This window comes from Tinamus guttatus, unplaced genomic scaffold (assembly GCF_059628265.1).
Source record: "Tinamus guttatus ecotype Peru unplaced genomic scaffold, ASM5962826v1 Tinamus_guttatus_pri_ptg000492l, whole genome shotgun sequence".
In the NCBI taxonomy this organism is placed as follows: domain Eukaryota; kingdom Metazoa; phylum Chordata; class Aves; order Tinamiformes; family Tinamidae; genus Tinamus; species Tinamus guttatus.
The window spans coordinates 3460692-3487774 of NW_028289026.1; the positions used below are offsets into that span (position 1 = coordinate 3460692).

The 27083-nt window shown below is 41.5% G+C and overlaps 1 protein-coding gene across 2 annotated transcripts; it reads right to left on the minus strand.

The window, feature by feature from the left end:
- Window positions 1-1094: 1094 nt before the first annotated feature.
- On the minus strand, window positions 1095-27083 carry TMEM65 (transmembrane protein 65). 2 transcript variants are annotated; one of them, XM_088533330.1, is made up of 8 exons: window positions 26711-27083; window positions 23643-23867; window positions 9081-9125; window positions 6938-7005; window positions 5654-5708; window positions 4232-4274; window positions 2954-3059; window positions 1095-1557 (listed from the first exon to the last, which is right to left on the minus strand). In XM_088533330.1, the coding sequence occupies exons 1-8, from the start codon at window positions 27081-27083 to the stop codon at window positions 1462-1464; spliced, it is 1011 nt and encodes a 336-aa protein (XP_088389456.1). In that variant the 3' UTR covers window positions 1095-1461. The 2 variants fall into 2 exon arrangements, with proteins under 2 accessions (XP_088389456.1, XP_088389457.1); XM_088533331.1 differs by lacking the exon at window positions 23643-23867.

Below are 27083 nucleotides of genomic sequence, written 5' to 3' on the forward strand. Positions count from 1 at the left end.
CTCAGATTTATGACTGAGATCCGCTCTGTTAAACAAGTGCTGGGATTTTAAAAACAACATTTCTTTCTAGGTTTCAAAAGAGTTAATAGCTCTAACGATAAGACTCTCAAAGTGCCCTAGCTGTGCACTTGCTTCTGCTTTTCAGTGGCTTTTCCAAGTGGTATTCAGACAGGCAAGAAAGCCTCTCGTCTCTAATCACCAACCATCAGTTTAAAATTATACTATTGGCAAGTCAGATCTGGAAATAATATGAATATTCAACATGATAGTTATAATCCTAATTCATTCATGATTATATAAAAAAGCACAATTATATGCGACCTCACTGTCAGATCTATGATATACCAAGTAAGACTGCAAAAATAAAAGGCAAAAAAGGAAAAAGGCCCCGAGTCTCCATTTCTTTTCTTTCCAAAATTTCTCACAGCAAAAATGTAGCAAAGATTTAATCTTGAATACAAAGTTATAGTCTGAAAATCAGGTCCTCTAATCCAGACTGCTGGTACTTTTTACTGTATTATCATTTCAACTGAGCCACTTATTATAAACTCTCAATGCCTGCACTTATTTATACCCTGTGTTCCCCAGCCTTGTCCACCTATATCAATTATTCACACTTTATTTTACATAGAAGAATAAATAATGCTGTGGTTTCTGTTTCTGAATAGGAAGAGGTCTCAATTATTGTAAACCATGTTACAAAAAAAAAAAGAAAAAGCTCAGGAAGAATAACTAAGGATGCTTCAACTGAATTATCATTGTTCACAATGGGAAAAAAAGGTATGGACATGATGGAATAGGAGGTATTAAGACACCAATCTGGTTTTGTCAAAAACAAACCTGTTGAAGAGACTACACTGGAAACACTTACCTTGTAAAAGCATTTAAATGATGATCTCAGAATTAGTAAGAATTGTAAAGAAAAATGAAAACTAAACTGTAATTCATAGGTGAAATATCCATTTTAAAGGCAGTGAAAAATGGTGGCTGGTGAGGGGGCAACCAGTCATCTTGCTGGCTTCAAATCGTCCTCCACTGACCCCCTCAATACTCTGCATTAAAGGACCTGATGAACAGCAGTGAAATTTCTGCCATGCAATTACAACTGCTAAGCAACTAATAGACAACTCAAGAGTGATACTGTCATCTATGGTAGATCATTAAAATAAAAATCCATTAAAGAACAAGGTCAAAAGGGGAAGTGGTAAACATTTGCTGCCATAAGTGAAAACACTTCAAAAATTTACATTAAATAAAAAGCTAAATGGTTTCTTATAAAAAGAAGTACTGAACACGACAAAGCCACAATAAATTAGTGTTTCCATAAAACGACATGCTGAAGGTTTTGATCCCAAGTCTATACATTTTTTTTTTTTACTGTCTGGTAATTCCTAAATGTTGACGGCATAATTGAATAATTGAGGTACATTAGTTTACATTTGTATATGTCTTGTAAAAACGTTAATTTTTTTCTTCCAGTTTTTCTTCCTCATCGGCAAAGAACAACAAAGGAAACATTCCTAAAATGCAGCCAATGGTCACTCCAATAGCTTTACCCTAGAGAAAGGGGGAAAAAGAGAACAAGTTTCTCACTGATCATTTGTTACTTATTTTCTGTGTAGTAGCACCACAACCAGAAACACAGACCCTTCTTTCTAGCTTTTGGTTGGGAGCCACATTTTACTCAGCATGCAGAGTACAAACACAAGGGAGGCACAGGTAGTTATATGGAAAAGTGACAGGATCAGAAACAGCATATGCTATGATAAAAGACAGTTGCAAATAAAGATGATGGAGATGATGGGCACGACCCACTGAGAGTTGATTAAGAAAAAAGAAAAAAAAAATCCACCTCCAGAAAAACAATCACTTAAGGTGTTTGTTGTTTAGAAATAGATTAGAAAAGATTTCACAACTGAATGTAGATGTAAAGGTGAAAAGAAACAAGAAAAGCAGCATCCAAACCACACCTCTACCAGCAGTAGGTGGATGGCATTGAAAAGCTTAAGATAGGCTAGGGGGTAAATATTTAAAAGACGAAAGAAAAAAAAAGTATTAAATAAATAAATAAAAGGGTCATACGGGCTAAGCCACTCAAAAGTCCTTACAACAGAGGCCTCTCCCCTGCTCCCTGCCTTGCTATAGCACTGCTAAAAGCAAACTTTTTCCCTGAGCCTTTCCTGAGCAAATGCTATTTCTCTTTCTCCAAACCTGCAAAGAGATTTTTTTCTCCCCCTAGAAATTTTCACTCTTGGAAAGTGAAAGAAATACCTCAGCACTAGACATCATAGTGTTTATTTAACCACAAGTGACTTGGTATAAAAATAAACCACCACGCTCATTGCTGAAGTGGGACTGTTCAAATGTTTAAATGTTAAGGAAGCAATCATCCTGAAAATGTATCCACAAGATGAATATCCCATAAATAAGCAAGTTGCTATAGATCTTGGTAGTATTGAATATTAATTTATCCAGATAAAAGTTAATTTAATTCCAAGCTAATTATAAAATATTAGAAATGAATATATACTAGTACTGATATATTGCTAATAAGTACTTGATGAAGAATATATAGGATTAAAACTGCCAAGGGTGATAAGAGATACATACTGTCATAACTTTCAAATTCACTACCTGTCCACTGTAGCTAAAGTTCAACCAAGGGATCTGCACAGCGTATGTCAAGTCAGGGCAGAGATAATCCACACTGCCAGTTACTCATGGCTTGTCTGAGACAAAGCCACCCATGTCCAGAACAGACCAGTCTCATAATGCTCCCTGAATAAGCTCATAGCCAAACCTGCCAGCAAATCTTCAAAATTTTAGTGGTCTTAAGTATTTGAGGGCAAAAAGAACGACAGCAAAAAATCACTAGGTATAAACAATAATAGATAATAATAAAAAGGAGCAAAAAAGCATAGCTCCACATAAATAATCCTGAAAAGACATTTACCAAATGTGCACTGAGACGCGTTTGCCACATGTCAGCTTGTTTGGGTGTCAGGTCAGGAATTGACAGACCCAGCCTTGAAGCTAAAGCTTCTACATAACCTGCAAGACTGGAAAGACAACAAAACAAGAACATATGATTTAGGATCTGAAAATGACTTAAAGTAAAAATTGTTAACTGTTTGAAGCACTGAACTTCAATAATCAATAGCTTTTCCTTCAGCATGCACAATGATCAAGCCATCAAAAGGCAAATACAGGAATGTATGCAAAATATGACTGAAGGCTGAAATGTAATTTAAATGTAAATTAATTTTCTCACTAATTTAGTATGCAATACTTCCAGAAGAACTTTATGCAGTATGACAAAACTGGCCTGAATGCCACTGCTTTAGCACTGCTTGCAGTAGCTTTCCGCATAGCAAACATCCTATCACACACACACACACACACACACACACTCTTCAGCAATAAGCTTTGCTACAGGCAGAAAAAGTTGAGAGAGAGTAGAAACAATGCAAACAAACCAAAATAATCTACTGCATTCCTTTTTACTTAAAAAAAAAAAAAAAAAAGAGAGAGAGCTCAAGTGTCACATATTTGCTCTTTAGCGCTATATGCTCTCCTAGGGTCCGAGCTTGACGTTTAAAGGAAAGTTATATCCTCTGTTAGGTGCTTTCTTGAAAAGGTATTGAACTACAGTAGGAAGCTGAACTGAATTTCTCTTATCTGAGCACAGGTTTTCACCCTCTACTCAGAGACATTTAGCACATTGATATCAACTCGGTGCCTTCAGAGCTGAGCTTTCAGGTGATGTTCTCTCCTTCACAAACGTGCAAAATAAATGCATACAAGTGGCTCACCTCCTTTTAACAAACGCACTTTTTAAATGACAAATTCCCAGTGCTTCTTTAAGAGCAACCAATACCTACTGAGTACATTGACTCAGATTAAATGCCATTGCCACTTTTATCAATTAAAACATGTAAATTCCCCAATATATTTGTGAGAATATATTGGAATACTGAGAGAACTATTCTGTTTCAAAACTATGCCACTGTAATTTTCATCTCAACAATGAATATATTTCAACATTTTCTTTGCAAAGACAGAAATCTACAGTCACACGGTTTACTGATTGAGAGCTGGGAAAAAAACAGAGCAATTTCAACAGCTTATATGAAACTAGTCTGTTAGCTCCCACTAGCAGTATTACTTTGTTTTCAAAGCAGCAAGAAATCAATATACGCTTAAAAATAAATAAATAAATATAGAGACATACCCCAGTCCAGCTAAATCTGAAACAAGGTTTCCCAAAGCAGCAGCTGGAGGGAGGAAAGGGAAGAGAAGGGGAAAGGAAACAAGTATTATTTTAATAACATAACCAAAAAACAAAACAAGACAAAAAAACACACACACAGAATCAACCCCCAAGTGACTTATTTTTACCAGCTTATGAGGCATAAAAGACTAAAAGTTTCTTTTTTACAGCTAATCTTCTAACTTTATTGCAATTTGTAATAACTGCAATATGACTAACAATAGTAGGAAGTGCAACTATTTTTCTGAACTTGTATTGAGAAGTGACACTTGGGGATCAGTATAAGAGCTTTTCAGATCAAAGACAACAACAGCCACCCAGAGTTGCCAGTTTTGTACATTTAACACTGGACACCAAAGAAAACCTTCCAGTGTCTGAAGAGACACAAAATCACTGGAATTGGAAAGAACTGCTACGGGCATATATAACTTTGATAAATATTTTAAAAGCAGATGAGCTCTGTCAATTTAGGGGTAAGTACTGCACATGCAGTTAAGTATGTAATGTATGAGTATGTAATACTTTAAAGTTATATTGTTAAAATAAGTGATTTCATAGCCAATTTTAAGATAGTCGCAGTGACTGTCTTACACTGCAGAGGTTGTAAAACTTCCAAATCATTCATCTGTTCTGCAATACAAACCTTCATTTAGCAATTATAGACCTTCAGATCAGTACTACACCTGCAGCTGGAGTACTGGTTGTGCAAGAAGCACAAAATTTCTTAGCCAACAATGTTTTGGTCTTTTTCCCCCATTAAACTTTGTCCCAGCATCAATGATGCAGGGAGGACATAGTACAAATTCTACTCATTTACATAGCTATGCAAAATATTATATTCTCATTTTATTACACTATTTCTTTCACATTTGAGAGTTCCTGTTGCAGGGGAACACAGTCACTCACTCACTAGCAAAGACCACAAAAACCTATTTCCTAGCAATAAGCATTTCTGTTGCCCATGAGCCACTTGTCTCACATATTAAGCCTTCCTTTCCTGCAGATGCAGCAAAGCTGTTGAGCTGGCTCAGGACACGGTGGGGCAGGGCTCTTTCTGGGCCATCGCAGGGTATCACACCAAGGCAAAGAAGCCACGAGAATGTGGGACAATGAGGTCAAGTGGCACAGGATTTGTATTTATGAATTAAAAAACAAAGGCAGAACAAAAAAACCCACACCACAACAAAAGCCAGCATTTCAAAAGCAATTTAAATTGAAATTCCATTGGATTCTATATAGATGGAATACAACCTTCAGCCAAGGGTTGCTTTTTTGTTAAGATTGTCAGCTCCAATAAGACCAGAGCTATTTCAAGCCCATTTCCAGACTAAAATATAGGCATCAGCCATATTAGTCTACATTTGTTAAACTTTTATTACTTGCCTGCCATAGTTGAAATTCCTAGAACAACTCCAATTGACAGTTCTATTTGGGTTCCCTGAAAAAAAAGATTTTTTTTGTTACTTGATAGATTTGGAGTTAAAAATAGATGATAGCACTTCAACTGACCTAGGTAATGCTTACTGCTTGTTTATGTTAAAACTGAAAGGCAAATGAATGTTATTTCTAATGTATCTGAACAAATCCTATCCTTTCAGCATACGCATCTCTCCTTAGAACAGGGCCTACTTCAGATACTGTTTTAATATATCATCTCATAATACATCATTTTGTCCCACCTAGGGGGCAAAACAGTAATCCCTATCTCTGCACACCTCCTTCCCACTACAGTTTCTACCTGAATGCACAGTTCAGAAAGGAAACTTTCTGCAAGTGCTGAGCAAACTAATAAAAATGCAGCATCATACCTCCTTATCTCTTCAGTTAAAGAAATGGAAAACCACAGGATGATACACAGGAGGATGAGAACACTGGGCGTAAGTCTAAACGAGAGAGGTGCCAGGAGCATATAAGGAATATTTTTTTCACCATGAGAGCAGTCGAACACATGGAATAGGTTGCTCAAACATGATGTGAACTCTCTACCCTTTGAGTTTTTTATGGTCCCAAACCCAGGTCTGGCCTTATTGTGGACCTGCTTTAAGCAGGACATTGGACTACAGACCTCCTGAAGGTCCTTCCAACCTGAATTATTCCAGATTTAAGATGAGGACATCAGTAACTATTTGGCACAAGAAACAGCATCTTTGGCTCTTACTCCTCTTCCTGTCCCATGAACCCACTTCATCTTCCAAACGAAAAAGAAAATATTTAAGTGTTGTTTAGCCAAGCCAGGCTACGCAAATCCAAATGAGCACCACTACTAACCATATCTGCAGCACCCAGAACAGAGGAACATAATAATGAGGAAGACCTAATTATCAAAGGATTATAATTATATTTGGCTACCAGTAAAAAGAAACAAGAGAGTATTGATTATGCAATCATGAATGTGTCTTACAGGGCAAATTAGAAGAGGAAAGCAAGTTTTTTGTCAATCTAGTAAAAGTTATTACAGTGCTTGCCTTCAGGAGGAATGACACTCCTTTGAAAACATTCTGCTAAATCTGAACATAGCACGGAAATTTTCTACTGGAAAATTAAAATAGAAATTAGTATGTTAAGGCAGAGGAAAAGGACTCTTCCCAATGCTCTCATTTGCTCAGCACAAGGAACACTTGAAGAAGATGAAGCATGTTGACTTGAGGAATTAAAAAATGAACTTACCGCAGCAATCATAATTGCGTTATCCAAAAATCCAAACCCTACAAAAGGTAATGCATTGTGGAAGAACACTAAAAGAAATAAGTAACAAAGAGATAATAAACATCTATTTGAGTTTACTAGTTTACATGAACAACTGACATACCAGTTTAGTGAGCAGATATTGCCTTTAAGAGAAACTGAAAACACAGAAAATCCCTTTCCTACTATTTCTGTTAGTGACCTGTTCTTACTTGCAGCAGGTCTGGTAAACCCTTTGCTACATCTAAGTGCTATTAAAGGCTTCTGAAAAAAGTTAAACCAACTTGTAACGATTTGGATGGAAGCCACTAAGCCTGCTAGTGCATAAGAAATATTTAAAACTACACAAATTTTAATGCTACTTACAATCCTTCCAACTGACGCTGCAGTATCACAGGAGACTGCCAAACTCTGTCTCAGACTCTTTGCCTTCTTCTCTCATTCTAGGAAGCAGCTTGAAATAAAGCCCTTACTTTCTCTGCAATTCCCTCTCTATCCCAGTGCAAGAGATCCATCTTCTTCAAACATTCCTAAAAATTCATTTATTTTATAAGAGTATAACCTAGATCTATGCAGTTTTTAATCATATAAAGCAGATCACACCCAAAGACTCCTTCAGCAAGGCCTGCAAATGCTCCTAAGGTGGTTTTCACTAATGTGTTAATTACTTCTCTATTCAACCCAAACTTCTATATCTTGACTTTCTTGGGGCATGGTGTTGAATACGATTAGACTTAAAGAGGCTCCTCAACTTATTGCTTAAAGAATCACACGCTATCTTTTCATTCTTGAAACTCCAAATGAATTCTGTTTGAAATATTTTCTTTTGCAGCAACTAGGAACGTGCTGGTCTGAATAATTTCTGACTAAAAGCATAACAATACTGTATCTGTCTCTTTTCTCTCAAGTTTTAGCTGAAAAACTTACTATGGAATTTGCATGGCATTGCTTCCAGCTGAGTCTTAAGGTGCTACCATCGTAATGCTATAAACAATACTAAGGACAGACTACTGGACTAAAATTTCACCTTAGAAAATCAGTTCATTGCACTTTTTAAACTTTTAAAATATACCAGCTATTTGGGGCTTTTCCACTTCAGATGTGATCATCAACCACATTTTATAAACGTACACAGACATAAACATACGAGAAGGAAGGGAGAAGAATGTGTAGGAACTTCAGTCATGAAAAGAAAGGGGTAGCTCTTCCTTTTGGCTCTACTTTCCACAGGCAGCATGAATACAGGATCTCATAAAAAAGCAAAATCTTCAAGAGATCTTTCATGCTCAGATGCCGAAACATGTCTGGCCTTTGCGAGCTACTTCTTCAGAGTACAAGCACGTTCTTAAATGTAAAGATGTAAAGCAAAATGCAAAAATGTAAAGCATGTAATTTGGGAATCTTTTTTTCAAAAACTGTAACAAGACAAAACAAACAAACAACCCACCTCTCCCCGCCCACAACACACACACACACGCAGAAGAACAAAAAGCAAAAAGGGACACAAAAAGATGCTCCTGGTTTCCAGATCTGTTTGCCTAACTGTGGATCTGCAGAGGGGACTCAGATTCTTACCAAAGTTGACAGAATTTTGGAGCCCAAGAAATAAACAGAACTTCAGTCACACACACACACACACACACACACACACACACCAGATACCCAGAAGATCTGCATAACTGCTCGCTGACAGAGCTTAAAAAATATTAAAATACACTGATTCGGAAACTAAGTCAGAATTTAGCATTATAAAGGAGGACAAACCTATTTCCAAGTTCTCTGTAATTTTATTTCACTTTTCAGCCCATTTAATGTTTATGTGACAAGAGGAAAGTTAGTGGTTTTAAGCCGCACACAGATCAGTGCAGCGTGGCTTAGAAAAAGTAATTTTGTTACTGGCTTTGAAAAATGTTCTTTCCTTTGGGCTTTCAGTCTTAGTCCCATTCTCCCTCCAACTGACGCATTATGAAATAAAGATGACACGGTGATTGCAGGTGCTTGATTTTGCTCATTTCTGTACTATAGGAATGAGGACAGAGACACTTTTTGGAGAAAAAGATGAAGCAAATCAAATGCAAAGACTGCACAAGTACTGAATTACATTTAACAGACATTCTTGTTTTACCATGTCTCAGTTGTCCTGGAGATGGTGGCGCAACCTCCAACTTCTCTAGAGAAGTCAAAATGAAATGAAAATGTTAGCAGTTCATGACAAATTAAGTTTATTCTAATACATTAAGCTTACAGAATTACCAGCAGGCAAAAAAAGGTAGTTATGCTGATTAATAACTTTAAAAAATGAGGAACAGAAGTTTTATATATATTATTTTTATATTAGATAACATGGTATTACAAGACAAAAAGTCTCCCAGATTGATATTACAAGATTAAAATTATAAACAGAAGTGATTATGCAAAATAACAACTTATACACTGGAACAGTGTATAGCCATCTTTGTTACTGGATTAAATAAATTAGGAAAAAAAAACACACTAAAATTAGGGAAAAAAAAGAGGACATCTAATTAATATAGTCATTTACTGTTTGTTTTTAGAGATATTGTAAGCAGACAGCAGACAACCTTCATTCCTCCAGGCAGTTTGCAAAAAAAAGAAATCCCTACCATTTCTGTCCTGCCAGCAGACATCTGTTTTTAGCTAGTGCAAGGATAAAAGAGAAATACTACGACATTAGAGACGTGGGGCTTCAGTCACAGCAGATCAAGTTTGGTCACTTGCTGCACGTTGGGTATCCTGGGCTCAGACCCTTGAGAGCTCAGGGTAAGGACCCCCTTCCCGGATTTCTGGAGCAGAGAAAATCTTTATGCAGAGGTTCTCCTGTAAATTTGGTGGTGCTACCACAGCAGCGAGTGTAGGAAGATGACGCTACCAGCGCAGGCCGTCAGTCGCACAGGCACCGTGTGCGGCCCGTGTCAACCGCACGCCTCAGGGAGCCTCCCGTGGCAACCGGGGGTGCTGCTGTAAGCGAAGCTACAGTCAAGGGGCCACCTGTAAGTCCACCTAAACTGACGGTTTTGTTTGGCAAAGGGAAGACCAGCCGATCCGCAGATGAGAGCCCCCTAAGAACCAGTTTGTGCCCAACAGCCAGGGGAAGCGATGCTGAAACACTCACGTCGTAGCCACCTCCCACCCAAACCTCCTCATAGGTAACTCCCAAGTCAAATATTTTGGGTGCTAACACAGAAGACTGAGGCCTATTCAGTTTTACTGCACAAAGTTGCAGTAAAATTGACACAACTCATGCGCTAAAATTGATCCTGCGTTTGACGGCACCTGCCATTCCACATAATTATATTCTATTCAGAATAGCCAAAAACTGTTAAAAAACCCAAACTTTGTAAGTACGCAATTTTAGAAACTTATCACTAGAAGGAGGAATTGAGGACAAACACTTGGTGGGAGTACAAATAAATAAATACTGTATGAATAATGCGAGTTTCAACAGTTGCATTAACTGGAAGGGATATAAACCTCCCATTTCAGTATATAAATCAAAGACTATCTTGGAAAGTTTTTAATAGGATGCAAGCAGTGCAACACTATTTTGGAGGCAAAAGGGAGATGAATTGGTGCAAGTTAGAAGAAAATAAGGAATCAAAGCAAGAAATCAAATACAACTTTCCCAAAGCAAAAATTATTCCATCTTTGGTGTAAACTGAGTAATGTAGAACATCTGTTTCACGAAGCAAGGCACCCAAGATGAGCACTTCCTTAAATAACACTAGTCAAATAAGTGTTTAAGAGCGATCGTAGAACTGTGGTTAATGGTTGGAAAGACCTTCAAGATCATCGAGATCCCTAGGGACAACATCACGGAAGGCAGGGGCAGCCCGCTGCACAGACCACCTCCCTTATCTAAACATCGGCCAGAGGAAAAGCTTGTTTGGGTAGAGGTGTCCTCCTGCTGCGTTCATAAAAACCTTGCTTTGTAGAGGAGTCTTGCTTCAACTCTTCCAGAAATGTACCCCAAAATACAGCTTCTCTCACTGCTGAGATAAGAATTAACCTGGAAAAAAAGCAATTGGGGATCACTGACGAGATGGGGTAGGAGTTCACGTAACCCAGCACAGGTCTGCCCTGTGAGCACTCCGGAGAGGGACTCCCTGGTCCTCTTTACCCGAGCCAGGGACACAGGAGCCATGGAGCAGGGCCGAGGCTGGAGAAGACCTCTAGGCTCAAGGCAGGGTCAGCCTAGAGCAAGTTGCTCAGGACCTTGCCCACAGGGTCAAGGGGAAGCCTGGTCACTGCAGAGAGCTCCAGCCAGCCCTCATGCTTACCCAAAGCACCGACCACCAAAGGGGATCTCGCGCGGGAACCTGCGGTGCGGGGCAGGTTACAGGCACAGAGCTGCAAGGGCTCACTCAGCTCTGCCCTCCGAGCCCAGGGCTTAGCTTAAACCGGGCAGACTGGAGAGGGAAAAAAAGAAAGTTTAAGGAGGAAAGAATTAAGAAACACCATGGCATGAAAGCCAATAGCGCTTTAATACAAACACTTCCAATATCATCTCTTTAAAGCCTTACACCTTTAACACCCTGTGAGATATGCAGTCACAAGAGGATATTTTTCAGGAAGAATGAGGAAAATAAAAAGAACTTTAAAACAAATTAATTATTTAATTTTAAACTCTACATACACTATTCCCAAGCACACTTCACAATTTATTCAGGGGATGCTATTCTGGCTTTTGAATTTTTAAGGCTTAGCAAAGAAAGAAAGAAAAATACTTCAGAGAGCATAGCAAAGGAAACATGTCCTTCACTTGCGTTACTGGAGGAAAGAAAAAAGAAAACAAAAAATAAAACCAAGTGCAAAACCTAGTTTGAAGAATTGAATTCACTCAGAATTCAACACATCAGAGTTTAAAAGAACAGAAAACAAAGTATCCCAGTATCGCATTTCAAGACAGACATTTACCAGCTCTTCAAAGTCCAGCCCCCAGAATTCAACTCACAGCACAAGTGCTAAAGTGAAATTAGAGAACAAGGAATACTTTTATTTTAAACTTGCATACCCAATCCTAAATTAAGTTGGAAACCAAGGATAAGTGCAATGCAGTCTACAAGCCCTGAATTATCAAAGTCTAGGAAGCAGAAAAATAAATTAGAATTGGTTCTTAAATGTCTTCTTGAGCCTTTGAGTTTATAGTATCACTTTTCGTTAACTACACATTTCCTCTCCATTTTTCTTTTACTAGCAGATGAGATAAAACGCAAAGGGGAATATGAAACTGTCAACATAAATAATAATGTTATCCACAACTTGGGCCAAATCCAGCAAGTCAAATTAGCTCTGCCAAACGTAGCCAATTTACACTCCGAGAGTATTTAAATTTAGTTTCAAGTTTATTATTTTTAACAATGAATATGAAGAAGGTAAGGGCAGAAGAACATGAAAAATACAAATAAACTGCATCCACTACAGCCCTCCTGAAAAGTCTGGATGAACAACTCTCATCTGGGAGTTAAAGGAGGCTTCACCTCAAATCCATCCTCGCAGAACATTACCTCTGTCCAACCTCCTGTGCAGGCAATTCCAGCAACTCGCTCTGATATTCGTCAGAAAGACAACGGCTTCATATACATGAATGAGGAATCAAAGTATTTTTTGTTTCTATAAAATAGCTACACTCCTTTCCAGATGTCTTCATAAAAGGATAAAAGTCTGTGGAGACAAATGCTGGACTGGAGCACAGAAAAGAGAGGGGTGCTATTGCTTTCTGCAGTATCTACTGATGGATCTTTAAGAGTGAATTCTGATTATGAGGCAAGAGTTTATTCATGGAATAAGCTCATAAGATGCATCCTCATCCCTCTTCATTCCTCTTTTTTCTCCTCAGAGCTTTAGTAGAAGCTGCAAAAACCTCAGCACGAACAGCAAAACAAAGCTGAATAACTATGTCCATTGATTTTCAATTGCCTTCCCTTAATATTCCATACAGCAAGAGCCGAGTCACGAGCTGACAGCAGAAGGAAAAAAAAAATCTCCATCACTTGTTATAACTCACGGCCCGTTTCCTGTTACTACGGCAAGGAAGGGCTGCTGACTCGTGCAGTGCTAAATATAGGTGCTACTGTTGGCCGCTTCAGTCACATGCACAGAGGGAAAATAAAGCTTAGCAGAGCACCAAGGAGCGATGCATAAACAGAGGACACGACGGAGTAATTCTTCTCTACCACTAGTGAAGAGATAAATGTGTCCAGCAAAAGTGGGAAATCCAGACGGGAAGTCTAAGAGAAAGCATCAAACTGGTATCTAGTCACCCAAATCACTATCTTCATCACTAAGAAACTTTTCCTGATCCATTCCAAATTTGTTTCACTTAAAGCTTATTAACTTCGAGCTCAACATTCCATTCCCATCCACGCAGATTCATGCCAAAACGTTATCTGTAGTGGTTCGTTTTGCAAGATAGCAAACTGCAGTTGCAAAATATTAGAAATAAAGTGACTGCTACAAGATTCAAAGGAGTTAATTCAGCTAAAATGAGGACAATGTAGAAGGACTTTGGGGTTTACAACAGAGATGCAGGGTAATGATAGAACTATGGCATTTGAGCTGCTTAGTTGAGAGACATGTCAGAAAGAAACAGCTGAAGTGTTTACAGAGAAATGCCAGGGATCCAAACATGAACAATAACATGGTCTTCTAATCTGTGCATTCGGACACAAATGGATGCACATTACCAGCAGAAATCAAAAACAAGGTGCTAGGGCAATGCAGAAAAGTCACTTGGCTGCAGCAGCTGCCCAACAAGCGAGTCCTTCACCAAGTCGAGACCACCTCAGAAAGGCAAACTCGTAATCCCCGTAGTCACGGATGGAGATGGGCTCTTCCCTCCCTCCTCGCCCCCTGCCCTCGAATGCTCGGGGACCGCAGAGAACGCAGACGAATCCCAGGCCGGGGGTGGCAGAGACCCCACTCATGCAACAAACTCCTCTGTCTTAGCACGAACAAACCTGCCCTGGGGATTAGGACTGCCCTCCCCATTAGCTGGGAAGCTAGACTAGATTTAAGGCTAACATCAGAGTGGAGATAATATCATCTAAACATACACTGGGAGCTGTGTTTCAGTCATAGGAGGTGTTAACACTTCCCTGTCAGCACTGAATTCCCTTGGGCATCTCTGGTTTTGGTGAGTATCTGTCAGTGAACTCACTGGTTTCCAGGAGAGCACAGAAGCAGTTCAGCCACAGTGCAGGGACTAGAAGCGGAGAAAAACAGCCTGTATTTTATCACAGTCCGAGGTGAGGTTTTGTGATTTCCTTTGTAGTAGTTTCACATAGAGAAGACAAGGAAAACAGGTCTGAGTGTCACCACAAGGACCTCGCTAACAAGGTTCATCGCAGTCAAAGAGATCTTGTCTGCGCTGCCTCCCTCTCCTGGAGGGGGACTAACAAGCACAGCTGGTGCCACCTTTGAGTGCTCATGGAATAGCTAGGGAGGAATACGATTAGGACCCTTTATTTCACAGGGTTCCCACCAGGTCCTGCTTTTAAAAAGAAACCTGAGAGGGTGATAGATACGTTTGTTTCCCACCCTGCCTCTCCCTCACACCTTTTTCTCACCTGCCCATAAACACATTTGTCTCCCTAGAAACGGGGGAAAAATGGCAGTTTGTGAAGAACAGAGCTGGCTTCCAGATACAAGGGGAGCGTGCCATATTCCCAGGCAGCTCCAGCACCCACGCTCAGGCACACAGCAACACCCGTCCCTGCAACACCCCCTCCAACAGCCAACACCTCGCACAGGCGGCTACCGCTGGGCCGGGACAACCAGCCAGCAAGTTTCAAGGTTTTAGTTTGGGTTGAGATTTTTTGTTGTTTTTAAGAGAACTGTATAAAAACTAAAGGCAAACTGCTATTCAACAACATGCTGGGAATATTGGGCTTTTCTTGCACTGACAAGCCCTGAAGTTTATAGCCATGGAAAATTCCATTCCCTGCCGGAGGAGGAGCTCGGACGCGAGACTGCAGAAATCAGTCTCCGTGAAGCACTTTTAAAGACCGAACGCATGGAGATGTCACTGCTTTCTGAGACAGCATCCCAGAAGGATGGAGCAGATAAATCCAGCGATGCCCAAACTCTCAGTCACAGACTTGCAATAAGTGTAACTAAGCTCCCATTCAACTCTTGTGGCCACGAAGACAAGGACTTGAGGGCTGCACGTGCATTTAAGAAACTGTTAAAATACCCATCAGCAAAAAAATAACATATCAATCACTTCTAAAGTTAAGTTCCAGTGATAAATTACACAATTAATTTTTACCTCTATGTGTTAGATAACTAATGAGTAAAAAAAGTTCATTAGTTAGTGAGCATTGCTACTAATGAACTCAGTAGCAAAGAAGCTTTTCTCAACTCTTAACCCTATGTTAGCAGTAGCTGGATACCTTTCCTCTTCTGTTCAGCATGTAATTTATCAAGCTGTCTTGCTACAGCTGTGGAACTAGTCAGATTTTAATCCTTGACTCTTTCCAGAGGGGGAAGAAAAACCAAGATGCAATAGCAGCTTTGTCAAACAGCTGAAGGAATGAATGTTATACAGGATAATCCAACAATAGGTAAGAGAGATTTCATGTGGAACTCGACCTCAAAATGTTTTCTTCTGGCTTTTAATTTACAAAAACACAAATACTTGCTGGGTTGTTATGCAGCTGCATTATTTTGTAAGTTATTCTACACGGGAATCAAATTCTACTAAGAAATGTTTCAGTCTGTTCATGAGCAAAGTGATTTTACAATGGAAAAGCAGAGGGGAGAATAGGCTATAAGCAAACAGTTCTCACCAAGCTCATTTTTAACTCTCTGAAGCCTGGGCCTTTATTCTGCAGGGCAATGAAGGAAAAAAAATCTCCTGATCAGTGTTTCTGCAGAGACTCCGGGACTTAGGCGAGCAGGATGCACCCCAGGAGGATTAATTAGCACTGTGCTCAGGACTAATCAGCACCTCTCTGCAGCCTCTCCCCACAGAGCAACTCAACCTTCAGCCCTACTCACACTATTACAAGGTAGGGCTCTGCCCAGACTTTGTCTAAAGCTACTTGGAGACTTTCACAAAGTGCTACAAACCTGATCTCTTTATTTAACATCGGTGTTGATTAACCTTCCCTTGACACTCAGCAATGAACACTTTAAAAACTGGCTTGCAACATTTAACATTTTTGTTGCAACTTTGCATATTTTCCCCTTCTGCTTTGTCACTCTCCGTGGTCCTTTCTCTGGCAGCAGCAGGTTCCTATGTGAGAGCACTGAAGTTGCACGTGCACTGCACAGAGGGCTGCACTGCACGGACGGGGCCACTGATCCTAGACAGAGGTAAAGAGATATTTTATTCAGTAAAGGTCAGAGGAATTTTGAGGTCTATAAGGCCCTCATATACAATTTTGAGTACCAAAACGGCACCATGGGAGATGTGAACAGTGTTGCTCACTAGTTCAAGTCACCATATGTGACTGAGAGGAGAGGATGAACCACGGCCCGAACCCACTTCCCATAAGACAAAAGGAAAGGCTGAAGCTAAATACAAAACTGTACATTGAAATCAACTAATTTCACGGTGCTGCTGCAAGGAGTGATTTGACATGGTTTTGTTCATATTCCTAAATGCCTCTTGACCACGGATTCTGGACTCTTCCTTCATTCTAGCACTCATGCTCAGCCAGGAACACAGCTAAATCTACAAATCTACAGAGAAATGTGGTGGGACTGCACACCCGGAGCAAAGACAGACTGTCCCAGCCTGCTACAGCCTCACTTAGCCCGTGCAGCACTCATACAGACCTCAGCCAGCCTGTTTTCCTGCTTGGTTAGGAGAGAAGAATTAAATGAGCTCAAGTTTTTACAAAAGGTTGGACAAAACCACAGTGGAACTCAGCCATGTGCAGTCTCCAGCTCCAGAAAAACTAAATAAGCAACACTGAGGCGAGACTGATCTGACACATTCCTAGCATCCAAGCCAGGGAATTAAATTAACAGTGAGAAGACAAAAATCCAATGAAAAATATGCAAAATACAAATAGATTTTTCTTCTTCCTTTCTTGTAAACTATAGTACAGCAACTATTGTATAGTCTAGTAAACTATTTGTATTTAAAAATGAAGTTGTAATCAACAAGCAACGTGTTTTTGACAGTTGAACATGATTGGCACTGGCTATTTATGCAGTATGCAGACATACACCTTGGCTACACTCACCCTTTCAGAGAACGTAGGAAAGTTTGCAGTCTCTGAAAAGCTTCTCTGACCTTTCAAAGAGGAAAGGTGATCAAGCTGCTTATTTATAACACCACTGCCACTTTTGCAGCTACCGTGTTGCCTTGCTGCCTTCCCTTTTTTGATTAAATAAAACAAAACAGGTAATAAAAAAGAAACTTGGCAGGGGAGGGAGGGAAGAAGAAGGTCAGACTCCTCTCTCACCAGGTCTCTGGTTGAAATCTTTATTTATTCAGCAAGATGACTGTAGATCAAGCTGGCAAAACCCGTGAACAAAACAGTTAATTTTACATTTGTAAACACATCTTTCCTTGTGCTATGTTAAAAAAAAAAAAAAAAAAATCAGTCCATAATGAACACACCTTGTTCCATCCATATTTCTCTCCAGTCGTCCATGAAAGCTAGCAAGAGAAAATTTCTATCTGTTCAGCTGGACACAAGTGCTGGGGTAACACACGAACGGACAGTGATGATTTACACACCTCATTAACAAGAGTTATCCAGCGCTGAGCACCATGAGGAGAGGGACAGGTCATTGCACACAGTCAAAACCCACAAAGAGTAACTAATGAAAGGCACCAGCTCAATATTTTTAAGGCTACAAGCAACTAGAAACTGGTAATATTTACCGGCCCTGAAATGTTACAGGTTTAAGGCCAACAATTACCTGTTGGTCACCAGAGCTTCAGAGCACCTCAGCCTTGCTTAGCCCAGCACAGCAGGCAGCAGCTCTCACTTTCCTTCTCTTTGGAAAAAATAAGATTTTTCAAGAATATTGCCCCCTTGTTCAAGCAAGAGCCTTACCTAGCAGATACTGACCATGGTAAGGCAGATTTTAACTCTGGGAATGTCTGCTCTCACACCTGGCACATATGCACCAGATTTTATTTCCCAAAATACAGCACAAATGTTAAACAGCAAATTACAAAACAATCTGTGGAAATTTGCCAAAATATGGAGATTAAATAAAAATAAATAAATAAAAATCAAAGAGTACTCCAAAAGAGCAGAGAGCACAATGAGTTCATCACATACAAGTGCAAACTGGCAAGTGACGCACAAAAAAGGTGCAACGAGTAGCAGGACTGAACAACATGGATTACGCTGGATGCTTTATTAATCATACCAATATCTAAGTATCCAAAATAATGCAAATGAACATGTGAAAAATGCCTATGGCTTCTTATCATGTTGCTTTGAATGAAATATCCATTCTGGAGGATTAAAGTGTGTATTTTCCGGGCTTTGCCTTCCCAAGCTCACTTTCGGAGGAGGAAAGGGTTTAGTTTCAGGCGTTGTTAGTGCCAAGCGCTGCCAAGATTTCCAGCAGATGCTTTAGGTATTAAAGGAAAACACAACAGCAAAAGGGAAACAAGAACATTCACTTTCAACTTTCTGAAATAACATCACGCTAATTTAAACAGAAAGAAGGAAAGAGTGGAAGAGAACAACTCTGATCCTCAATCACTTCCCTGCCTGCAAAAAATTAACAGAGCCAGAGAGATTCAAGACAGCTTCCGGAAGTAGATCATGCAAGCAGTGTAATTATCTTGTTTTTCCATTTATTTATTTATTTTTATAAAATGTTTTCTCCTATTTACTTTGCCTTTTGTAAGAGATTTTTTCCCAGAGACACAACTGACCCCATAGTTCCATACCCACATCAAGACAGAGTAGAGCTGAGTGTTTAGCAGAAATGAGTGAGCTTTGAGCAATTTAAGTAAACTGACTGAACTAAATGAAACTTCATTTTCGTCTTCACTTTTGTCATCTTAAAAAAAAGGTCTCTGTATTCACAGAATAGACATGCTGCATTTTATTTACACCTATAGCACAGAGATCAAAATGTTTCTATTCTAAAATGTTCAAGTGCCTAAGTCAAAAGTACTCCTCAAACCAGGAGAGAATTTAAAAACAAATAATAACTAAATTCTGATGGTCATAAAATGTATTATTTTACACGTGACCCATTTGCATATTAATGGATCAAATTTTGGTAGTTTAATTCAAGATCTTAAAAAAAAAAAAAAAAAAAAAGCTTGTGCATGACAATTACTTTGCTTAAAAACATGCAAAATTTGGAAAACAATTTTTAATTTGAGCAATACTCTTCTTGCCCAAGAGACTAATTACAGAGTGGGGCAAAGACAATTAACTAAATTCTGTTTTTAAATATAGCATTATATATAGCAGTAATAGCATTGCTGTATGGCACTTGGACCACGTAAGTTAATGCAAAGCACTTTCCCAGGAAAAGACAGTGACACTGAGCTTAGCCAAATGCAGATGATGCTGAACCTTAAAGTGAACACAGTTATCTCAGTAAGCGGTGTCTGATTTAATATTTTCTAGAAACTATGGTATAGCTCAGAAGCAGGACATGAAACACATACCAAGTCCCCAAAATATTAAGGGCATCACTGACATGGAGACTGAAGTCTTTATGAATTCCAGTAAAACCCGTAAACTTTATTTCTGGTAGCAATCCATGCCAGCTGCATCAAAACAAGCAAGCAGAAAAGCTGTCAAGCCAGCAGTGTGCTGGCCTTATGCAATGCCACGTCGCAGCAAACAATTTATTTTTATTTTTATTTATTTTACTGTACCAGAAGTACTGGTCGCCTCTGGTGATACTACCTCCTTCGCAGGCTTCTCAAATGGTACCCATGGTTTAGGAAATCTGGATGCTAAAATTTGTCAAAAGCAAGACAGCAGTAAGTCATTACTCAAAACATCCCAATTTATATTGGAGCATCTGTCAGCAAGGAAAGAGCCCTTGCAACCAACAAGGAGACTGGGTTCTCTTTAGTCTTCCCCAATTTTACTGCTCGATCTTTAGATGCTTCCAGGCTTTCCTCTGCAGAAACACATGGCCGAGTTCCTGCATTTAGGCAGAGAATGTGACTAGAACCTACTTTGTTAAGCAACCTAGATAAGTAAAACTACAGCAGGGGGAAGAAAACTAAACCGCAAGAACAAGAGGAACTTCAGCAAATAGTACCTTGCTTAATTTTTCCAATGTTTTCCAAAACTATATGTAGCAGCACAGGCAGAGTAAGACTCACAAGCAGACTTCAAGCACAAACAGAATGCTCAGGAGTTTAAAATAGAAAAAGACAATAAGCAAATTAAATCAAGTTAAAACACATTGAAACTATTATATGTCATTAATTTCTATGAAATATTATATGTATGCTGAGGTGGGAAGACAAGGAAAATTGTAACCTCTCTAGATAGCCAGATTTGCAGTTTTATTGTTACATTAGAAAGGAAGTTCAAATAAATCATGAGCATTCAGTTACACAAAAGCTTAAGCACAAAAGTCTATCAGAATAAAGATACCAAGTGTAGAATTGAATAATCCAGCACAGCAGAATTGGATAATGGAAATGGGGATTTTCTGCTGCGCGAGAGCTCCTCTTCTCTCACACAAGGTGGTGGGAGACACGACACAATCTGTCGGGGTAGGTTGTTTTATTCTGGTTTGGTTTTCTTCACAATTTCTCTTTCTCAGGGGTTGAGAGCATCTCTCTCGAGCAGAGTTCAGGATGGTTAAATCTCCTACCTAAGGTGCTCTCAGGGGTGAGACTCAGCCTCCCGGGCCCAGCTCCGGCCTGGATCCCCGAGCGGGGCAGAGGGCAGCGCTCTGCTCCTCAGCGAGGAGGCCCGAGAAAGCCAAATGCTGAACACCACAGATACAGATTCATGCGACAGCTGAAGGCCTCGTGATTTTTCCTTTTGAAAAAATACCGTGTAAAAACAGCTACAGCAGAAACTAACTCATCATTTCACCATTCTTATTTTGGGGGCAAAAATACCATTAATTGCAAGTAAATGGTTAGGGTTTAATATTAACTAATCTTTGGCGGGGGGGGTGAAAAGTTTAGAGGAGGGTGAAAGTTTGAAAAAAGCAATAAGCAGAACATACTCCCATGTGAAACACCTTATTCCGGTCACCCCCGAGCACTTTTGCCTCGGAAGCGAGATGAGGAGCCGCCCTAGCGCGCGCTGCGGGGCCTGGGAACACAGGGGGGCTGCACAGGGGCAAGCTGCGACGTCTGTCATTTTATCAGCTTGACGGGGCACTACAGCCCGCCAAACTGCACGTTTATCAGCACTCTGCCAGGGCAGCTTCTGCTAGAATGGCAATCAAACACCAAAGCTGAAAAGAAAGAGAGAAAAAAAAAAAAAAAAAAAACCCACAACCACACACCCTTATACTGATCCTTCTCCACAAACAGCTCGGTTCACCTGCAACCATGACACCCCTACGGAGGGGACCAGGTCACACGAGCAGGACAGTGCCCTCCGCTCCCCGTCCCAACCACTGGTCCTCCCAAGGGTTCTACCACCTGCACTGTAAAAAAAAAAACTAGTCCTTAAACAACATAGCAAATAACCCCGGCAGAATCAAATTCCGCTTTACCAGGTTAACACAGATTAAGTTCTACCAAAAAGAGGTACTAAAAAGGGTGATATCCAAATCATCACCACAGATAAACTGGTTTGTTTGAATCAGAAAGAGGTGTCGGACCTACAGAACACAGAAATCATTTTCCGTCATGCTTAAAGAGACTAACAATTTCAGTTAAATTACTTTTCCTTTAAAATGTGACTGGAATAGTGGCATCTCAGCTCTCTTATTCCTTAGGCTACTGCAATAAACAGGAGCAGTCATTAATTTTACACCAGACAACACAACAGAGCTGGTGATTCTGACACAAAATAAGACGTCATGTAACATTAGCTTATGAATATTTTTCCATCAGAACGCACCAGTTTGGTCAGATTATTAACATGTACGTGACGTGGTCACTGCCTTTAAGCTCCAGATGTTCAGCATAACCAGCTGCCAGAATTGCTGCTTGCTGCTGAGCTCCTGCATTTTCCAGCTAATGAAGAGTCTCAGCAGGAGAAACAAGCAGCTACAGTTGAAAAAGCCTACGGTTTCTTTTATTTAGTGAATACACTACACAAATTTCCATTAAATGTGTAAATGCAACTTGCTGCTTTCAAAAAACTTTGTGTTCAATGTACATATGTAATTCCAATGAAAGTTGTTCTCCTACCTTTGCAGCAAAGATGAGAAATAACTAATACTATCAAGAGCTGATATGTATAGAAACACCGGATACCCACTGTGTTAGTACTATTAGTGCAAAAGTGTTAGATTTTAGATTCTCTAACCCAACACACACTTAAGAACACCAGCACCTATAGCATGTCTACCTTGTCTGCATTTCCCTATTTTAATATTTCTTTCCCAAGAAAATCAAAGCCTTCACCAAATTCCCTCCATGTTACTGGGCTTACTGTTCTGCTTAGGATTACTTCTATGAATTGCTTCGCGACATATGCTGGAAAATTAAGGTAGAAAACCCGAATGTAATCATCTTTCCTTAAAAAGAAATCATACCTTCTCTCCAAAACTCTCCTCTTATAATGGAAAAATGCTAGAGAAGGATATAAGCATTAAATCATTCTCCAGACTGCCAGGTAGTTTTTTTTTTTTTTTTTTCCCCACTTTCATCTACCTCACTTAAAAAAGTAAGAAAAGGAAGGAGGATTTGACTTTCTGTTGCCAACAAAACTAAACCTTGCTCATGGGGCATCGCCTCTCCGAAGAGGAAAGCTGAACTGCTAGAGTTTATCTTAGAAGGAATTTGTCAATTTACCACTTCAGTGTTTCTGTAACTACGGAAAAGGAAAGCAAAACCTATTTGTATTCAGGTCCACCTGCATTGTCCTCACCTGGCATCACTGAAAGGCTTACAAGAAGCACAAGGTGCTTCTTGTAAAACTCTACTTTAATTCTTTTCTTGGGAAAACATCCAACCCTAACTGTTCACCTTTCAAAGATGGGGAAAAAATGAAAAAAAAGCCTACAAGAAGAAGAAAAAAATAAGTCAGTGTAAGGACTGTAGCTTCCCTACTGAACATAGCAATTTAGTTATGCATTGACAAAAATGTAACATTAGATGGAAAGATAGAAATTATAGTTTAAATTAAGGCATCTTGAAAAAAAAAGTATTAACACACTTCCCTTAAGATTCAGTTTTGCACTGTTAACCCCTGCCTTTCCTAAGCAAAAAACATCTGTTATTCCAGTCTCACCTCCCGGGTGAGCGCTGCTTCACAGCCACCCTGGAGCACAGGCTCACAGACAGACGCCTTCACGCTTCAGTCAGGAAACTAACAGAAGAACCTCTGTTTTTATTAAAACGTCTGATTTCAAGTGCTTTCGTGAAGCTAAACTGATCAAACCAGCTGCTGGGAGCTGTAAATAAGTTTTCCAGGTGAGACACTTCATGACACTTGAGGACAGGAACGCGCTGCCCCGCGACGAAAGCTCTCCCCGCGCGCGGGCTTCGTGACCGCAGCGCGCACAGACGCGGCAAGTTCCCCAACGCTTCAGACTCACCTAACTGAGAGATCAAGAGCTGGGACTCACCTACCTGAGGACCGATCTCCAGCGTGGGAGCCGCGGCAAGCGACGGGTTTCCCTGCAGCCTCTGCCATTAGCGGAGGCCACAGATAGTGGGTCCTGTCATATTTCGCGCTAGGGCAATTAGGTGGTGGAACTGCGTCCTTCGGGTGGCCTGGGGAACAGGCCCCTTTGGGTTCTTGATGTGCCCAGGTCTCCCCATATTGCTGACAGCTTCCCCTAGCTGATATGGGGTCTGTTAGGGCACAGAAGAGGTAGTGAAGGAAAAAGGTCAAAACTTGCCCCAAAAAAGACTGTGTAAGAAGGGGATGGGCTAAGACCTCCCTTTCCATATAGAAGTATGAAAAGATCACAGGGGTGAAACAAGCTCCAGCGCAACAGAACCGCTTACACCTTCCACCGCTGAGGAGAGACTCATCACCCAGGCTCCAAAGGGATGCAGGAATTTCCTCAGCAGATACGTGAGTAAATTTGGAGGCTGCATTTGGATCACTGTCATGCAAAATCAACACCAGAGCACAACTCATCTGAAGAATCAGCCACGCAAAGCTGCAGCATGCTGTCCATTAAGACGACAGGCTGAAAGCCATCATCAGATTCATTTCATCTCGATTGAGCTCAGCACTTATCAAAACCAGAAGTGACATAAGCAGATTGAAGACAGCACTTGGAAAGTGAGGAACAAGGGTTTCCCCCCACCCTCAACTCCCATTTACCACCACAGCCAGCACCAGTTAAAACAATGACTATATAGTAATAATCTGATTACACAAAACAGTATCTAGTCATAACAAAGCATACAAACTATACCAGTATACCCCTATCTACTCAGGTAGTCGAATCATTTTCCTTCTAATGCAGACCTGCTATCCCTTCCACACACATTTGTCACTGCTTCACGTTTAAGCTGTGATTTTAATACACTGGAAAACTGGAGAATGGCAGCTACCCGAACTGTATATATTGAACTGTCCTCACATAAGATCTGAATTCTGTCAATACTGACTCACTTGAGAAAACAGCTATTGCTAAAACATCCCAGAGAAGCCTCCTTTTAGCACAATCCCCTCTTAAGCCTTGAACAGCTCGAATATACGAATGTCACGGGAGAACCCAGTGCTACGATGGGAGCATCTGCTAAAAGCAGAGCACTTGTTTCAACAGGGGGCAATGATTCCCGTGTCAGGTGTCCACAATAAATGTGTTTTTAGTTCTCAAGAACACCAGGAATGTACAACAGGTGTTCACTGCAGTCTAAAAACTAGAGATTAGATTAAAAATATATATATAGTTCACTGGACCTCCTGCATCTCTTAACTAAGATTGGCTTCTAGGAAGTCCATTGATTGTTTTTTTTTTTTTAACATACCAAGAAATATCATTGCTTAAAGCTGACAGTAGCTATCACGGCAAAGGCTTCACTAGAGCTGGCTAAAAGAAAAGTTAATTCTCAAGGCAGCTCTTTGGGCAGATCACGGATTTGGCTGGAAGGACTGAGGCCTCACAGAGTTACTGCAGCTCGTGCAATCCTTATCAGTGAGAGCAGTTCAGGTTTTGTTGAAATGATCTCTGATATGGAACGATAACTTCTGGCACTAGTGAACTGGAACTTCTACTACTGAAATAAATCTGCTGTTTATGAATAATGGTCACAAGCAGTTAATTTTCTCTTGTTACTCAGTCTCCTAAATGCAAAATTAGCAGGTAGTTGCAGTGTTTTATAGAAACAGGCTTTCAAACTAACAGTATCTAACAGCAACTGAGCAACAAGATATTAAATAGGACCATCTGTTTAATCATCTCTGTGCAAAACTTGAGCTGTTCTCCTAAAATACACTTCAAAGTTCATGTTGAAGTTCACAGCGAGATCCTCCAGGTGCACAGAAACACTGTGAGCAACCGGTTTTACCCGAGCAGTAACTGCCGAGATGGAAACCCACAGAAAAACCTCGTGGCAAGAAGCCTTCCTAGGCTGATAAGGATCTATTCTGGATGAGTATTAGTTGTTAGTACTCAAAAGTTAGTGCCAACTTACAGCTTAAAGAATACTGCCTGCTGTGCTGGGAAACAGAGTCACTTTATACATCACTCAGCTCTGCTGCTCCTAGAAAACAGGGTGTTTAAGTGAACTACTCTCACTCTCGCTGCTGTTTCTATGCAATAGTGCACTACAAAAAGGGAGAAGAGGTACCCGAAGGGTCATTTTCCTCCAGACAAGCAGCCTTCCTGTGGCTACAGCAGGGAAGTGCTCCCTGCTCCCCCCGAGCTTCTCCACGGAGCCGCTCCCAGCCCCAGGAATGCCCTTCCCAAGGACACGCTACCACCAGGGTCACACGGAGGCCTGGATCAAACACGCGGCGATTCCCCACGTATCGGCTCTCGCCTGGGCCGTAGCGGCTGCCCGAAGCGGCAGCTCAGGGGCAGTTACGCCGGCTGGTAACTAGCGGGATGGGATTTTCTCTGGTGTTTGCACTGGAGCAGAACAAGTTTGGGTCAAAAAATAAAAAGAAGAAAATGATCCCCCTGTGAGCAGTTTTAGGTGCTGCTGTGCAGCACGGGTGTCAGTGACACCCCTGTGCCCAGCTACACCTGCACCTAAGTGGTGTCACCCACTAACGTCACCCACTTTGGAGCTCCGAGCGGCGGCTCCGAGCCCATTCCGGGCGCAGCGGCACCGGGAGGGTCCCGCAGCCGGGGTGCCCCGGACAGGCGCTGCCTCCCGGCAGGAGCTGGGCTTGGGGACCCGCTCGCGCCAAGTGACCGGGCGCCGCAGATGCTTCCAGAAGCCAAACCCGGTGCTCGTTTAGACACCAAAGTAGGTGCTTTAGCCAAAAACTGGCACTCTGGAAAGTAAACTGAGCGTCTACGGGCTGGGACACCCGCGGTGCTGCTACAACTCACACGGACCAGAGCGGACCGAGCTGGACCGGACCGGGCCGGGTCAGCACGGACCGGGCCGGGTCAACCCGGACTGGGCCAGAGAGGACCGGGCCGGCCCGGGCGGGACCGGAGCGGATGGGCCCGGAGCGGAGCGGGCCGGCGCGCGGCCCAGCCCGCGCGGAGCCCCGCGGCGCTCACCTTGCGCGATGGCGATGGACTCGAAGCGGTGCAGCTCGCGCAGGAGGCAGCTGCGCTCCGTGGCGTGCAGGCTGTAGATGAAGTCGCGGGCGCCCTGCGCCGTGTTCAGCGCCTCCATGGGCTCCTTGCGCGGGTGCGTGCCCAGCGCGCGGCCCGGCGGCGCCGCCGCCCGCCGCAGCGGCGGCCCCTCCGCGCCGCCCGCGCCCAGCAGGGAGGTGCCCAGGCGGCGGCGGCAGCAGCAGTGCGGCGGGCCCGGCAGCAGGCGCAGGCAGCAGGAGGCGGGCGGCGAGGCGGCAGCGGCGGCGGCGACAACGGCGGCGGGTCCCGCGGGCCGGCCCAGGCGCCGCGCCGCGCGGCCGAGCCACGCCGACAT

What these genes read in the sequence shown, in the direction of transcription:
- TMEM65 (XM_088533330.1), bottom strand. Translation starts at nt 27,083, where the DNA reads ATGTCGGCGTGGCTCGGCCGCGCGGCGCGGCGCCTGGGCCGGCCCGCG. An exon ending in CGCTGGAGATCGGTCCTCAG is followed by an intron (nt 9,126 to 23,642) that starts GTAGGTGAGTCC and finishes TGACTTCTCTAG; the next exon opens with AGAAGTTGGAGGTTGCGCCA. An exon ending in TCCAGGACAACTGAGACATG is followed by an intron (nt 7,006 to 9,080) that starts GTAAAACAAGAA and finishes TATTTCTTTTAG; the next exon opens with TGTTCTTCCACAATGCATTA.